This window comes from Vespa velutina, chromosome 6 (genome assembly GCF_912470025.1).
Source record: "Vespa velutina chromosome 6, iVesVel2.1, whole genome shotgun sequence".
Lineage (NCBI taxonomy): Eukaryota > Metazoa > Arthropoda > Insecta > Hymenoptera > Vespidae > Vespa > Vespa velutina.
Window position 1 is genome coordinate 5,659,613 of NC_062193.1, and position 17,500 is coordinate 5,677,112.

General features: G+C 33.5%; 2 protein-coding genes and 1 long non-coding RNA gene across 17 annotated transcripts in view; 1 reads left to right on the forward strand and 2 right to left on the reverse strand.

Annotated features, from left to right (window-relative positions):
- Window positions 1–5,046, reverse strand: part of LOC124950033 (casein kinase I) — a 31,199-nt gene extending 26,153 nt beyond the window's left edge. For 4 of the 7 annotated variants that reach the window (XM_047496108.1, XM_047496107.1, XM_047496105.1 and 1 more), the window contains exons 1-7: window positions 3,321–5,041; window positions 2,555–2,665; window positions 1,865–2,013; window positions 1,157–1,353; window positions 824–1,026; window positions 398–659; window positions 146–303 (exon numbers count right to left, since the gene is read on the reverse strand). In XM_047496108.1, the coding sequence (XP_047352064.1) occupies window positions 146–303; window positions 398–659; window positions 824–1,026; window positions 1,157–1,353; window positions 1,865–2,013; window positions 2,555–2,665; window positions 3,321–3,396 (1,156 nt within the window). In that variant the 5' untranslated portion in view covers window positions 3,397–5,041. Of the gene's footprint in view, window positions 1–145; window positions 304–397; window positions 660–823; window positions 1,027–1,156; window positions 1,354–1,864; window positions 2,014–2,554; window positions 2,666–3,320 lie in introns of all 7 variants that reach the window. The other 3 variants (XM_047496109.1, XM_047496111.1, XM_047496110.1) reach the window with 2 other exon arrangements.
- Window positions 5,047–6,751: 1,705 nt separating this feature from the next.
- The window catches only part of LOC124949667 (lethal(2) giant larvae protein homolog 1), a 15,284-nt gene continuing 4,535 nt past the window's right edge, over window positions 6,752–17,500 (reverse strand). Inside the window, exons 2-14 of one of the 9 annotated variants that reach the window (XR_007101127.1) lie at window positions 14,312–14,409; window positions 13,754–13,844; window positions 12,397–12,638; window positions 12,124–12,262; window positions 11,646–11,860; window positions 11,269–11,554; window positions 10,394–11,153; window positions 10,161–10,320; window positions 9,901–10,046; window positions 9,261–9,777; window positions 8,915–9,116; window positions 8,094–8,226; window positions 6,752–7,887 (exon numbers count right to left, since the gene is read on the reverse strand). Coding sequence is in view for 7 of the 9 variants with exons in the window: in XM_047495164.1 (XP_047351120.1) it covers window positions 7,821–7,905; window positions 8,094–8,226; window positions 8,905–9,116; window positions 9,261–9,777; window positions 9,901–10,046; window positions 10,161–10,320; window positions 10,394–11,153; window positions 11,269–11,554; window positions 11,646–11,860; window positions 12,124–12,262; window positions 12,397–12,638; window positions 13,754–13,844; window positions 14,312–14,409 (3,084 nt within the window). In the remaining 2 variants the exon portion in view is untranslated. Of the gene's footprint in view, window positions 7,906–8,093; window positions 8,227–8,904; window positions 9,117–9,260; window positions 9,778–9,900; window positions 10,047–10,160; window positions 10,321–10,393; window positions 11,154–11,268; window positions 11,555–11,645; window positions 11,861–12,123; window positions 12,263–12,396; window positions 12,639–13,753; window positions 13,845–14,311; window positions 14,410–17,500 lie in introns of those variants that run through there. The other 8 variants (XR_007101126.1, XM_047495165.1, XM_047495166.1 and 5 more) reach the window with 8 other exon arrangements.
- On the forward strand, window positions 12,601–14,224 carry LOC124949670. Its single transcript, XR_007101128.1, has 2 exons — window positions 12,601–13,564; window positions 14,133–14,224. It is a non-coding gene; the product is annotated as an uncharacterized LOC124949670 (long non-coding RNA).

Genomic DNA, 17,500 nt, shown 5'->3' on the forward strand with positions numbered 1-17,500 from the left:
GACTTAAACGTACTGAACTGACACGGATTAACACGTGATGCATCGTTACCGACGGTCTGCGAATGGCCGACCACAAATTGACTCTTTCGTTCGGCAGCAGCCTGTTGCTGGATCGCACAGAATTGTTGGTAGAATTGTATTTTACCTTGCAGATCGCTCTTGTCCTGATTGTCCTGGTCACCATGAGCATCCAACGCTTCGCGGCGCTTTTGCCGTATGGTTCTCAGATTCGACGACGTTCCCCCTACCGTTTGACCCATCGTTGCAACCGACGCATTTGCCAGACACTGTCGAGTGTACGGCCTGAAACAATCGGGATCGAAAAAATATCATGTCTGATTCCTATTTTATAAATAGCACCACTCATTATCAATATATCGTTTATCGTTTTACTAACCTTGATCTATGCTCCTGTTCATTATTGGTTCCAGATGGCAGCGCTGCATTTGTCGGTTGAGAGTGCATTGGTGTCTGCTGCACCGAAGGCAAGGTTTGTTGTCTGGTATTGCCAAATTTCAACATATTCCAATCGAAGACATAATCGTATGTGAAGCCCTGACCATGGAATAATGTCCGGAAGAGTTGCCGAAGATACGAATAATCAGGCCTTTCCTCAAATCTTAGTGCCCGACAGTACTTCAGATAGGAGCCAAATTCGACTATGAATAGACAAAAAGTGGTGTATATTTTGTAGAATATAATATATATAAGTATATAACAATAATATAAATAATAATACAAATAGGTTAAACGCGTCTAAAAATAATATGATCGAATTAATAAAAAGGAAATGAGAGAGATATTTATCAATAAAAGCATTTACTAGGATAACCCTTGCATAATTCTTCGATGGGCGTTGACATCTTCTTTTCCGAAATACGCTCGTATTTTTGCCTTTTCGTAGCTGCTTTTAATCCTTGCCACGGTAAACTACCTCTGTTGAAATACATGAGAACATATCCTAGAGACTCAAGATCGTCTCGCCGTGACTGTTCAATTCCCAAATGTGTGTTTATACTCGCGTATCTGTTATATCACGGAAATAAACAACTTTTGAGTAATCGTATAATAATAAACAAAGTTATATATATATATATATATATATATATATATATATATATACACATATGCACATTTAAACATCCCAATGACAAACCTGGCTGTTCCAGTTAAATTTTTGTTTTCTCGATAAGGTATATGTTTGTGTGTGCGACCATCGCGATATTTTTTAGCTAAACCAAAATCTATGATGTATACGAGATTTCCTTTCTTTCCTAGACCCATCAAAAAATTATCTGGCTTGATATCTCGATGGATGAAGTTTCGACTGTGGATATAATCTGTTCTACTTATCTGAGGGAGAAAAAAAAAAAAAAAAAAAAAAAAGAAAAAAAACAACAGAGTTTTTGTTAATTGTCGTATTAATTTATAAATACAATTTTAATTTGTTGTTTCATATTATATTTTTTATAATAACAATTTCTTATACTTTCTCTTTAATATCACATAATAAAGAGAAAACAATACGAAAAATGAAGAAGAAGATGTTAAATCAACTGTTCCATTCAAAAAAGAAAAGATCAAACTTATCTGTCTGGAGGTTTATCTCCCAAGAGAGCAAAGACCTCTGCATTAATAGGATTGCTACTTCTATTTTGTAATCAGAATATTAATATAAGACTTTTATCATGAAAGAAACAGAAATTTAATTAATTAATTAATTAATTTTTGAAAATGAGCATGTGTAAACAATGACCTTTAAGTATTGAAAAATCATTCATAGTATGAATGAATTCTTTTTATATAAACTAAGATATGTAAATTTTTATTATTAAAAAGTTTCTCTCTTAAAATTATTACTTACCAATTGATCCGCAAGGAGTAACACAGTCTTTAATGTAAATCGCCGGGAACAAAAATTAAATAAATCCTCCAACGATGGACCAAGTAATTCCATTACCATTACATTATAGTCTCCTTCTGAACCACACCACTTTATCGTAGGAATACCAACTAGAAATATCAATTAATCTCTATAGAATTCGATAAAGTAAAAAAATTTATATAATCCTAGCGTTCAAATTATAGGAAAAATTAAAAGAGAAATTTTCTTTTAATTGCTACAAAATAACATAAGAAATCATCGGATGATTTTCATTTCTATGCTTTCACAAATATATATATATATATATATATATATATATATATATATATATATATATATATATATAAATAAAACATATTAGAAGATTAAGAATCTTTAAAAATCATCTTAATGATTAAAAACAATCCTGTATGATCTTGAAGAATAGTACAAGTACATTACTATCAAAGCAATAGGTTTTATAAAGTTGACACAAAGAAAATGGGAGGGGGAAAGGAAAGGAAAGGAAAGGAAAAGAGTATACTGAGTATAGTAGAGGGGAGAGAAGGTTCACTGGCCAGAACAACCAGCTGTCCAATGCTACGACCTGACAGCTCCAGCCTCTTTATACATACATCTTTGTAATATCATTCCGCATGATAATGAGGATTAAAAAAAATTTTCCCTCACCTCCTCCTTGCATCATTTTATAGAATTTCGATTCTATGTGAAGTTGGGGATGCCGTGTTTTTATGCATTCCAGTTTGATGGCGACTTCCTCGCCAGTTGAGATGTTGGTACCTAAGAATGAAAAAGGCAAAAGCATGTTCATACGGGAGGTCTAGCGATCTCGCGGATGTTGCTATGTATATGTGTGTATGTGTATGTGTATGTGTACGTATGCATATATATATATGTGTATATATGTATATATATAAGTATGTATGAACGCGCGCGCGCCAGCCAGCCTCAGCAAACGCATATATTCGTAGGAAAAACGTGCGTAGAGAGGGTGGAACGTCTGGTAAAGGCGACGGAGGTCGAGGGAGGAGAGGGTGATGAGGGAGGAAGGTGGGTGCACTGCCGAGGGCGGCGACGGAGGAAGAAGAGTACGAGGAAAAGAAGAAGAAGGAGAAAGGGAGGATGAGGATGATGATGAGGAGGAGGAGGAGGTGGAGGTGGAGGAGGTGGAGGAGGAGGAGGTGGGGTAAAAGAAGGCGGTTGAGGGGCGAGAAGAGAAGTGAAGAAAAGGGAAGGGAAGGGAAGGGAAGAGAAGAGAGGGAGGGAAGAAGAGAGAAAGAAAGAGAGTAAGCGAGAGAGTGAGTTAGAGATAGCGAGAAGGAGAACGGGCGATGGAAGGAGGAGGAGGAGAAAGAGGGGGCGGGCGAGGGGTGGGCAACGGGCGAGCGATGCACGTTCGCGAAAGAAAAGCTCGAGAAACAACTCTGTGACTTACCCAGATAAATATCCCCGAAGGAGCCGCTCCCGATTTTCCGTCCGAGCCGGTACTTATTTCCAACGCGGAGCTCCATTCTCCAGCTTTGACGAGGCTCAAGAATAAGAAACTAATAAGAGATATAGACGGAGAGAAAGAGAGAGAAAGAGAGAGAGAGAGAGAGAGAGAGAGAGAGAGAGAAAGAGAGAGAAAAAGAGAGAGAGAGAAAGAGAGAGTAAGAGAGAAAATAGAATAAAGTAAGGGGAAGGAAGTCGAGTAGCACACGAAGGAGAAACGGTAAAGCAGCAACAGCAACAGACTCGATAGTTGGCCGCGACGGCACACGTGCGCGCACGGCGGCTGGTTATGCAGACACAGAGAGGAAAGGTCCACAAACGCGTTTAGAGGGCCGGCCGAGCCTCCATATTTGATCGTACCGCCGCTCGCGGACCTACGAGCATTTCCTCTCCTTCTTCTTTCTCTTCACGTCGTACAGCCAACTGCTTCACGATGTTGATGGCGGCTGCACTGGTGGCGTTGCTATCGCTGCTGTCGTCGTTCTCCTCCTTGTTCTCGTCTTCGTCCTCCTCCACTTCCTTGTTCTCGAAGTTGACGTTCTTTTCCCTATGCTCCTATACGCCGTATTTATCCCGAATAAAAGACTGCTATTCGTTATTCTATCTCCCGTAGTTCTTCTTCTCTCAACTGTTCTTATCTCTCTTGGTTTGGTTCTGCTCGTCCTCGTCGTTCTCGTCGACGTCGTCGTCGTCGTCGTCGTCGTCGTCGTCGTCGTTCTCCTCGTCGTAGTTTCCGCCTTCGACGTCGTTATCGATGTTTTCGACGACGTCGTCGCCGTCGCCGTTGCCGTCGTCGTTTTCGTTGTTGTTATTATTATTATTATTATTATTATTATTATTATTTTTGTTTTGCCTTTCGACGGCGCTGCTATTAAATCCGTATAGGGAATCGCCGCCGCGCTTACGTTTATTCCTGGAACTTTCTTTATTTTTTCCAAAATAAAAGGAGAACGACGGCGTCGACAGAGAGAGAACTGCCCCCCACGGGGGGGCGGTCGACAGTTCGTCGTGAAATATGAAAAACGCGAGGAACGTGGACACGCGAGGAACAATAGAACCGTGCCGGATCTTGCAAAATGAGGCGATCCGGACGTGCAAGAACGAAACCACCAACGATACGATGTACCGCGTAAGGGCATCTGCCCTTCCGCGGAAACGACGTGCTTTGCCGAACGAATGGCGCACACGGTTTATGGCGCCGTCGAGACGTGCCCACCAGGATCGCGTGTTATGCGACTATTATAACCGACACTTCGTCCCACTCTCTCCCTATCTCTTTCTCTCTCTCTTTCTTTCTTTCTTTCTTTCTTTCTTTCTCTTTATCTCGTTCGTCGTTCGCTCACTCTCCCCCCCTCTCACTCTCTCTCTCTCTCTCTCACTTGTTTTTTTCACAGGGCCCCTCTGCGTTTCTTTCCTGGCCCCGTTTTTTTTTTTCTATTTTTCCTTCTTCACTCTACTCTGAAATTATTCTCGATCGATGATTCCGACGAACGATCGCGCGGCTCCTCTTTCATGGCTCTCCGTATGTATCGTTCCGTCACACTCGACGATACCGCGTTTCATCCGATCGACCGTGTCGCGGCGCGTTTTTCGCTCCGTTAGAGACAGCGCAAGACAGCGACGTTATTGTCCAACAATTACGTATAGCGGACGCAAGCGCCGAGGGTGAATCGACACGCCTGTGCGATTCGGTGCCACCTATCGGCTGATATTCAAACACCAACTTCCGTCGAATCATACGATTGGTTCCTTCAAAGCCCGCGATATTTTGACTTGGTATACTTAAAAAAAAAAAATACACGTGTTTGTCTTCATTTTTAAATAAAAGATTTGAAATTTCGTAAAGAAAAACTTCGATAATTGAAATATTTTAGAAATAATTATTTAATGTATAATAATAAAATGTTACAAACGATAATTTAACGATATATAGGAATTGATTTTCAGGGCAGTGTCTCTTTCATTTTTATGTGCAACAATTGCATACTAACAAATAATAGAAAATCGATAATTTATTTTAAGTGCGGATTCATTAGTATATTTTTATCTCCTTTATTAAAATAAATCGTTATACTATACAATAAGCTATATGATAAATTGTATGTGGTACTTTATGTATAGCTAAACTGAGAGAGTTTAGTATCACGTTGATGTATACATGCGTGTATGTGAATTTTAATAAGTGAGTTTTTATAGGAAAACTTAATAAAAGTTTTTTAATTGATATATGTGCATGGTAATGATGTAACTACAAGATTTATCTACAAAGGCCCTGTGCAAATAACGTTACATGTAATAAACTGTACATTTGTCTATGGACGTATGTTTCAGTAAGTTAATACATATGTATATATATTTAGACCAGGCATGTCAATCTGTATATTTCGTTAGTCAAACGTTTTGGGCCAGTCACGTAGAATAACGTAGTTGCTGCCATTTCTTTTTTTGAGTCTTTTAACATTTTATGTAAATGCACGTAATACGTTACGTACAAATGTTATTCCTTTCTTTCTTTCTTTTTCTTGTTTTAGATTTTTTTTATTCTTTTTTCTTTTTCTTTTTTCAAATTATTTTCTAACAATTCTTAAAACATTGTACTGAAAGTGGCAAATAAAAATAAATCGCCTTATACAATGATTTATATATATTAAAAGATATAATGTAATAAAAAAAAAAAAAGCATTAAAAGCAAAAGTATACATGTAATTCAACATTATACTATACTTGTATGTAAAATAATATATATATATATATATATATATATATATATATATATATATATATATATATATCGGTTCTATTATCTTGCTAAGCACGCGCGCTGTTACCAATAAATTGTAAATGTGATAAAATACGCCCAGTTAAGTAAAATGATCACTGGCTTTCTATATGTCAATTAAATGCAAAAAGAAAAAAAATAGTGATTCTTTTCAGAATAACTTGTCAAGTGTTCTGCAATTTTTTAAATCTTTTATTAAGTCTTTCCCAAACTGAAGCGCATAATATTGTAAACAATAGAATAACTTCTAAAAAAAATTCCTATTGAGAATGAGATCAAATGTTAGAGATATCAAATATAATTATTATAATCTTGTAACAGATTCGTTTGGTTTCAAAATTTTCTATTATAAATTAATATGCGACGAATCATCATTGCCAAGAATAATTCTCAAATAATTGTTTACTTAAATAAGTTAAAGTTTGGAAAGACTTTTAACATTTGTACAGTTAATGTTGCTTCTTGAAAAGAAAGGGAGGATTTTAAGTAACTTTCACAGAAAATAGAAAGAAGACTTTATGATTATATAAGTAACATGGATAAAAAATATATTTTTAACACGCTTCATTACTTGCGTCATGGCAATTGGTATGTTATTCTTTTTTATTTCTTTTTTTTTTCTTTTTATCTTTTTTTTTTTTTATGTATATATAATCTCTATACTTGTTCGTGAAAAAACGTAATTGTACTTAAGTATCTATATTTGTCTTTATGTTCAGAACATCAAAATCATATATGAATTATTTTGCATTTTATGAAACGTATTGATTGTTCAGAACATTTAAAATATTGCAGTCAATTTAAGTCATGTCAGTATCATTCGAAATGCAAATACTGGGTTTTCAAGAAACAGTAATCGTATTTTAACATTAATTGGACTATCTTGTGTATATGTGTGTGTATGTGTATTGTGTGTGTGTATATGTGTACTTTCTTATATCTTGAATATTATTTGTTTTTTTTCAATACTGTTTCTTATAGCTTAATTATTTATATAAACTTATATTTCGTATTACAATATGGCTGCCATACTCACAATTTACCAAGTGCCTCTATTGTCTGTACAGCAATAAGTATTAAACTATGATTATATCAACGATGTATCTTATCTTAAAAGATGCAAAATTAAGTTAAAAATTAAAATACGATTACAAAAAAAAAAAAAAAACAGTTATTTCATTAAAATTGTATCATCTATATATATATATGCATTATGTTGTAATCAATATTACTCAGAATATTATTTAGATATCTTAATATCTAATGAATCTGCACAGTAACCATTCACAAGGTTTTTCTAATAAAATAGTATTAAAAAAAGCTCATGTGTTCTTTTTAAAAGGAAACTAGCAGTGAAATGTGATTGAATTGAGTAAAATGTAATATTTTCTAGGCCTAGTTTCACTAAACTGCGAAGTTCCTCAAGACCACTCAAATAAAATTAAAATGAAGTGCGCAATATTCATAAAAATCCAAAGGTGTTTATAAATATTAAGGTCTTCATATTCCTGGCAGTTATATAACTTAAGCAGCTTTTACACATGATTTTTGACATTATAGTCAAACATATAGTAACTAATATTAATGCTGCATATTATAAATTCAAATTTAAAAAATCTACTAAATTTTTTTTACAATTAAAACTGATGTGATCATTATAGAAGTTCATGATGTCACTTCCATTTTAAGGCCTGTCAAACGATTATGGAGTTCTTCTGATGATGGAGCATTTCTGAAAATTGAATTGTTACTGCCAAAAGAATGGTCAGTACGTCAAATATTCATTAATTAGCTTGGCGGAACTACAACATATTGCAGGATCAAATAACATACTCTCGTGCAATAATAATATACATGCTTCACAGGGATTTTGCACTATAAAAGCAATATAGGCACATTAGATGTTAGTATTTGATAAATACTAGATATTCGACTTACAGTAAATGATCCTTAACACTGTCAATAGTGATATCTCCAACTGAACTTAAATCCTGTCGCTCATCTTCCCCATTCACCTCAGTGATACTTGCGGAAGGTTGCAGGGAAGGTTCCTTTGGAGATTCTTCACCACCTAAAAGATACGTGTTCAAGAATCGAAGCTGGAGATCTACTGCGCAACTCAATATTTCCACTAAATGAGCAATACTTTATAGCAGTACTTACTGAGATTGCAAATTTATTGGTTTTGCCAATAGCAAATAGCTTTTTAATACATACATATATATACACACACACAGATATATATATATATATATATATATATATATATATGTGTATATGTATATATAGTAGGATGCAGAAAAAAGATGACTTGGGCTTCTCATAAATTTCCATTGAACTACTACATAAACCCTTATTCTTATTTCTGCTCCTAATATACATAACTCTAAATACTTAAATATATTGTTTACAATTCCCAAATATTCTCTACAATATTATACATATATATACTATATGAATCCTATCCTCTTTTGCATGAAGAATGTATAAAATGAAATGATGAAAAAGAAAATAATAATAATTAGCCATATGGAAAGGTACGATGTTTCGTTTTTAGACATAAGTACCAAAAATTTTTGATTCTTTCTTCAATAATAATTACTACGCGAATACTTCAATATATATATATATGTATATAACATATATGTATATATATATACATACATATAATTTACCACAAGGTACATGTTTATGCAAATTGCTCACATATTTGTAATTATGTATGATGAAAAAACTGTTCTATACTAACTGGAACCTACAACACCATTCTCAGTTGCATCTTCGTTAACAGCTTGTTCTTCTGCACTAGTTTCTGAAGATACTCTAGCACTAGGTGGTAAATTAAGTGTACAATGGGCTTTTGTTACTTTTGTCGCTGATAACGAGATGCGTTGAAGTTCGGAACTTGAATGAAGATATAACGCTTCTCCAGACTTTGTGAATGTTAGGGACGAAATGCCACTACAAAAAAAAAAAAATCGATTCTTTTAATTAAAAAAATCAAAAACAAGTGCGAGCACGCATATACAAACACACACACGCGCCTGCGCATAGACAGTTTACCAGAATATCAAAATTCTTATTAAAGAGAATATTTGAACTTACTTAATATCTTCTCGTTTAATTGCAGCAGCGTTAAGTTGTCTTCTTAATTCTGGGATACTGAGTATTAAACAATCTCCAAGATTCGTCAAACAAAGTAAGCATGTTTCAACATGCACTCCCGTAGAATCGATAGGACACGTAAACTTAGCAAATCCAGTTTTACGCACCCTGGATCCTTCATGAGCAGTAAGTTTATATTTGCAATTTGGCTTTAACGATGGTAGATTAAAAATTTTAAATTGTTCTTCGCTCGCTATTAATACTCTATGTGGTGATGTCATATCTGGCCCTGGAGAAACTCCCTTTTCTGCTTCAAATGGTTCTGGTAAAGGTACATTAGAACCGTCTAATATGGTTATAGCAATAACTGGAGCACGATGCTTCAACTGTATTTCTTTTCCAAGCGTACAATTTACGTCTTCTTCTGTTCTCCTAACACCAGCAGGTATCGCTAAAGTAAAAACGTAGACTGTCCCGTTATTAGTACCTGCCCAAAGCGTAGGTGTTGTATTTTGCACTAAAATTGACACAAAATATATTATGATTTTTTATTATTTCTTTTTTTTGTTTTTGTTTTGTTAAAGTTCGATATCAAGTATAAAGCTATTTGATAAAATTATACAATAAATATTTAACTTACTGCTTATGATATAACTTCTGGCGAAATATAAGCATCGTACCATAGACCCTAACGCATCATCTACCGGCCTAGCTTCAACTTGTCTTTCTACCGGCTTTAATTCCATGGGCGATAAATCGGCACTTGGAGAAGATGCTACGCTAGAGCTTTTCGAAGGAAAATAAAAAGTTAATTTAATAATAATTTATTGTAAAAGAAAAAGAAAAAGAAAAAAAAAGGAATAACTAATATTTTATACTGAATAAAATGATAAAACAAACATTTCTTTCTTTTTCTCTATTACGGTACTTCTCGTCGGGCTACTATTAGTATTTGTCCGTCTTTGCGATCTTCCTTTTCTTAATCTTCTAAAGGATTCTCTTAAAGATTTCTTAAATGATTTTCGCCTAGAAATTGGTGTGTCTCCTGCACCAGAAAGATCTATACGGAACATTTGAATTAATATCATTGTTTCAAGTCGAATCTAAATAATCAAATAACAAATAATAAATACCATTTGGATTAAGTGTGCATTTAACAGTAACAGGCTTTACCCTTGTGTAGTCAAATACTGCTAAACCATGAGCTGTACCCGTAGCAAGTAAACCCCATTCACTATGCATTGCTAATGCTGTAACAGCAGCTGGTGGATATAACTGTAGAATGCTTTGAGGTTGAAAACCAATTGCAAAAGATATACTGGCTGTCCTTACAGGCAAATGATCGTAACCTTTCCATATAAATCCATCACGATCATTTACAATATTCATCGTCACTGCTTTTATTTCTTTATTAACTGGTTCAGAAGATATTACGGCTGTAACTACGTGACCAGCTGTTCCTGCTATTACTAACGTTGATGATAACGGACACAAAAGAACTTTTTTTACTGCAAGACGTGGGTCATCGGAATATGGATCGAATGTGCCCACTTTCCGAAACGGTGGCCATTCATCTTCATCGTCTTCCGGTGGTTGCTCAAGCACGTCCAAGTGTTCTCCGGTAAAAAGAATCGACGAGTTATATTTGTACAAAGGCGTTAATGAGACATCCGATGCATTCCAAAACCTTACGGTTCCATCTTCGTGGCCGGTAAGTAACAATTCTCTATTTTCAAGTTTATCAGGATTTTCCGGTTTGTTGCATAAAATAGTTCCCCCGTCGATGGGCCACTCTTTATCCGAGTATAAGTGTTCTGTCTGTGCTTTTCCAGCAGACATTATTGAATCCCAAAGTTCTTCGGGAACATTTGGAACGTGTTGAGAACAAGTTACCTGTCATATTATACTTATGAACAAAATTGCAAATATAGGTATATTCATATAGAAATATTAATTTTTCATTAAAATGTCATTTCATTAAAATTAACATCTATATAGAAATATTTACCGCGCTGGCATGAAGCGATACCAAATACGGAAGAGCCATCATTTTCCATTGTGGATTTGTTAAATCAATAGCCACAATTTCTTCTTCGGCTAATACGATCAAGGCCTCAGGATTGTCTGGAATTTCATTGCCGTCTTCATCTCTGGCAAATACAGTGAAGAAGTCAATAACTTTCGAAGTAAAATCAAATACGACGTGTTTATCCTTCGTCATAACAGTGATAGTATGACGATCGCCATAACTAGCACGTTGCATACCACCAGAGAAGAGCACCAATTCTCCATGCCTGTATAAAATGATCGTTTCATGAAAATCTCTCTCGTATCGATGAAAAATAAATATAATTATAGTTTGATATGTATATGTTTATAACTTACTCGGCAGTGGGATATACAAGAATTTTCGTAATAGCTTTACAAGGAAAAGGGCCATACGGAGTCGTCGGGTCTGGAACTGCATCACTACCTGGACTCCAGAACGTATAGGATCCATCGTTGTGAGATGAGACAAACCGACTCTCAGAAATAAAATGCACTGATTCCAGCTGTTGCGTGGATACGAATGTCTGCGTACGCGAAAACAAACCCATCAGCTGCACGTACACGTTCGCCAGAACCACCAAAGACACAAACAACAGTCAGAAACGAGCAATATTAGCTCACAAAACCATTCTTAAGCACAACCTTTTTTTTTTTTGTTTGTTTGTTTCTTCCCCCACAAATATTCCAATAAAGCAATCTCACCCTAAATTAACCATTTCTAAGCATACCACTACATTCCCCAATAATAATATAAAAACTACATACTTCCAGATGCACGAGATTTCTCAGAAAACTTAATCTCGGGCAATTTTACCTGCTGTGCTCCTGGAGTAGCTTTATTCCAGAGTACCATCAAACCTCGATTATAACCAATAAGTATGTTGTCCGGGTGGCCTGGTTGTTCTGCTATAGCTTCCACTGCTCCTGGATTTTTCTTATAATCGTCGGGCACACTTTTACAATATACAAAAATATCGTTAAAATGTTAATTAATTTTTACTACATTGTTATTATAAAATTATTGCAATTTCAATCACAAATGAAATTAATTAACGATTAATAATTAATGCAGTTTAAATAAACTCACTTTTGCATTACTACATCTTGATAAATGATGTTATCGGGTACTGCAAATGTTTTCAAATTTAGAAGGTAAATGTTACCTCCCTCTGCTCCTAAAAGCAGATGTTCCCCACTTGATTCCAAACATATTGCTGAAATTTTCTTCAGCTTCCCCTCCAATGATAATGATTTTGTCTCCACAACTGAATTTTCATTGATTTCCCATAAGTGTAAAGAATTATCATCGCAGAGAGAAACGATGCGACCCTGTCGTCAAATATCGCGATATGTATTTTCATATAATATTTATGGAAAAAGATGGAAAAAAAGAAAAAGAAAAAGAAAGAAAGAAAAACAAAAGAAAAGAAAAAGAGAAAAGAAATGATCGATCCAATCAAACAACATAATAAATTGTTAGAATAAAATCATGAACTGTTTCATTATCTTATCAGACACAAGATTCGCTCAAGAAATTATCAAGATAACCGATTGTAAGTATTAGTACCGTCCTCGGTATTGTGCAAACACTGTGAGAATACGTTCTCGATCGATCTTAAAAATGAGAAGCAAATCTAGCGTTGGTCGTTCTAGGAAATCTAAATAAATACACCTATCCCCGGTTATCTCGTTTTTTTTTTTTATGTCTTTTTTTTTCCTTTTTTTTTTTAGACATCTCACGAGAAACGCGAGTACAAAGATATACGAAGAAATATAAAAGACATTGAGAAAAAGTCGTACTTTCGTTCTATTATTATTATTATTGTTATTATTATTATTACTTTTATTATTATCATTAACAATAACACCAACTTTCTATTATTCTATGAAGCCTGTAACATTCAAATTCACAATGAAATTTCATTAGATTATTTTAATCGTCATTCCATTATAACGAGTTTATCTTTATTATAACGGAGTTCTAAAAATAAATTTTACTTAGAAAAAGAAGCTTTTTGCAATTAACTTATGAATACGTTTAAGAGTATTATGTTACGAAATGAAACACGTACGAATGTGCATAAGCGAATATGTCGTGTATTTACCTGTGATTATGCAACTTACAAACTGGCGCCCTATATACAAGATATCTTATTACATACATTCGCACTGTGTGCGCGACTTTTGAAACTTTGACTTTAGTTTCGCTGAGTTCTCGATGAAAGATCCATAATCTTACGTTGGGTGAAGAAGAGGTATAAAAAAAAAAAAAAGAAAAAAAAAGAAAAAAAAAGAAAGAAAAGAAAGAGAAAGAAAAAAGAAGAAAAACAAACACTTATAATCTTATGCATACGTTGCGAATATTAATTAAAAGAAAAGAAAAGGAGACAAAAATAAAACAAAAATAAATAAATAAACAAACATAACCTCATTAATTTTCTTACCTCATTCGGTATAGCGACAATTTTTGTAACTGCATTTTCACCACTTTCGCTCGAATGTTGACCATAAAATTCAACCCCAGGTCTTCCAAATCTGTTGTCAATTATGATTTAAGGATTTTATATACATACATACATACATACATACATACACACACACACACACACACACACACACACACACACACACACACACAAAATATATATATACAGAAAATATAACAAATATGTATAAGAACGAAATTTTACGATTTTTTTCAATCATTCGAACGTAAAAAAGAAATATAAGAATTAACACACACACGTTCAAACGATTTTTCATACAAAAAAAAAAAAAATAAATAAATAAATAAATAAATTTCGATGATTTTTGATAATTTAGTTGTTCAACGCGAAGAATCATTGCCAATGATTCGCGTGAATCATACTATATCTTTCTACTACTAAAGAGAAGGAAAAAGAAACAAAACAAAATGAAAAAAAAATAAAAAGAAAGAAAGGAATGCCTGAGACAGCGAACGAACGTCGCGAAGTGAAGACGCAAGGAAAACAAAAGGATACACTTTGATGGCGCCGGATGTCGTCCCAATGATCATTAGTCGTAAACTCGGATCCCATGCGAAGGCTGTTGGTTTGTTTGGGAAACCATGTTGCACCGTCTGTAAAAATAAATAAAAGAAAGACATATATATCTAAAAAAAAAAAAAAAAATATATATATATATAGACAATATTATTACGAGAAAGAATAACTTTTAGAAAGCATTAGAAATCTACTTGTTGATATATTAAATAAATGATATAATATATCGTATACTATATTACATTTATTTATTACATTAATATTCGATTAGAATAATTGTGCGTAGCAATAAATTTTTTTCTTTTCGTTAGACGTTATTCCATGAAATTTGAAATTTTCTAATATTCAATTCTTTTTAACAAAAGTCCTTTAAATTATCACGATTTAAAATAATATAAATTTTTTCTCAAGAATTATGAAACTATTTTACGCGCCCAATTTGTTTGAAATTAATTTTCAAGTGAATGAAAGAGAATTATCGATTGTTTTTTCTTTAATGGGCTTGTTACAATGAAACGAAAAAGAAAAAAAAAAAAAAAAAAAAAAAAAGAAAAGAAAAGAAAACGAGAACGAGAACGACCTAATTCATAACTCTTTCCGCATGTGTGTACTTGCGCGTGATAAATGTCTCTATGTGCGTGCTTGCGTGCGTTTACGTACGGATATGTGTGTTTATATATATGTATATATATATATATATATATATATATATATTAAACTTCTCTCTCTCTCTCTCTCTCTCTCTCTCTCACTCTCTCTCTCTTTCTCTCACGCTGTCTGTTTCTCTCTTCTTTTCTCACTGAATGTACATCGCACGATAGAAAGAGAAAGATAGAAAGGAAGGAAGAACGATAGAATTAAAACTCGATAGGGTTTCGCGCTAACGTAGTAGCAACATACTCGACACGATTTTATCGCGTTGATTTTCATACGTTAGAATCACTAAAAATAAATAAATAAATAAGTAAAAAAAGAAAATAATAATAATAATAATAATAATAATAATAATAATAATAATAAAAAAGAATATTCCTCGCGACGACCACGACGATCATCTTGATGACCTCGTGTCGTCAACTAGATCGCGTCTTCTAGACTTTCAATATCGATTACATCCGAAGGGATATCGACCTGTTGATTCCGTCTGCCATTTCATGAGACATATTATCTCACACCTTATTTATTAGTCGTCATTTATATTGATCACCGATTTTCTTTTCGCGTGTACGAATGACAAAATAATTATTTGATTAGGACTTGTTGTAAAAGAAAAAAAAGAAAAAAAGAGAGAGAAAAAAGAAAAAAAAAAAAGAACTCAGGAAAAGCATTTATATCGAAGGTAACGGAAAAGGGATCTTATCGTGATCTCGAGTTATGCAACGAAGAAACGATACGCCGTTATGGCGTTATGAATCATGCTCGTTCGAGTACCAGTACAATTTTTGATCTACCGATAAAAATCTTCTATCGAGCTCTTTTCATGCCTTTGGTTTTGTTTCTATGATGATCAGAGAAATTGATCGTTTACATGAATCGCCTGAAAGCGTCGAAAGAAAGATCGTTTCTTCTCGTTAAAAGAAAAAAGAAAGAAAAAAAAAAGTAAATAAAAATATATTAAAAAAAAAAAGAAAAAATAAATAAATAAATAAATAAAAAAAAAATAAAAAAAAAAGAACAACGAACGGAAACATAAAAAATGTTTCCCATTAATTTCTAACAATAGAATGATGCGATATTAAATCATAATAAATCATCGCCGCTTGGCCAACATTCTTTTAATGATAAATTTTAAAGTGGACACAATGATATTTATCAGAGCCATTATCTTACACAGAGAATATATATATAAATACATATATTAACCGGGAAAAGTTAACGACACGAAAATGAATCGTATTTACAACGAACATTCATCAAGAAAGACGCCACGGCATTCGTTTCATTCGAGAAGTTCGTAGAATTGTTGGTAATCGTCATGCGAAAAGATATCTCCGAGGAAAATGTCTTTATCGTCCTTCACGATCTAAAACACAGGTTATATCCTTTCCTCTTCTTTTCGATACTTTGTTTGCATAGTCCTCGTATTCACTAATCGAAAATGATTGTGAGTTCTTCGAAAGCTCTTACATCGATCTATAGACACAAAAAACCTTTCCATACTTGTGATGATAACGAATCAAAATCGTAAAGAAAAGGTGACAGATATCGCGATCGAACGTTTCGAAAGATGATCGATCGATCTATTCCTCGTTCTTATTTATTTTTTTTTGTTCCATCTTTTTTCCTTTCTTCCCTTTCCTCTTAAAAAAAAAAATTAACCTGTTAAAAATATAAAGAAAAATTTGAACGAATGAACGAAAGAACGAACGAATGAAGCCTTGATCGCTTGACACGAACGCCCCAATTGGTCAAGTACGCGAGTACTTTAATCCAAATCAATCAACCGTTGTTGCGTACCACAATCGTGTCGTCTCTTTCTCTTTTAAAGTAACGTTACCGATATAACGATATAACGTTCATTATGGTCAAACGACAAAACAACTCGTACAACAATAAAAGTATCGTTCGAAAAACATCGTTTTACATTTCGTAATAGATTTTTCGTAGATCCAGAACCGATAAAAATGTCATTCTAATGCCATTCTTCATTAAATAAAACGATAAATCATTAGTCATCAAAGAAAATTATTAATTAATGATATATTTCTTAGAAAAATTTAGAGTATGGTCACGTGATTTACAGAAGAAAAAAAAAATTTTTTTTAAATCATACGTCAAGCCTCTATAACATCACGCGTTACTTAACACACACACACACACACACACACAGATATTATTTAGGTTTGATCATATTTTATCGTCATAAAATGAATAATTACTTCGTATCTGAAATTGTTCGTGTTCCTTTTTTTTTTTTTTTTTTTTTTTTTTTTTTACGTACAATCTATACCTATTATATTTATATATAAAACTTTTAATTTGTACTTGATATAATATATAATTACACTAGTAGTATAAGTAATATTATACATTTTTTACATATTATATTTATATACTTGTATATATTTCACGAAAGAAAAATATTGTTTTATATAGACTTAATATATATATATATATATAGTAATCGATGATAGAATTCGAAAGAAGAAAAGTATACTAGGTAATTTA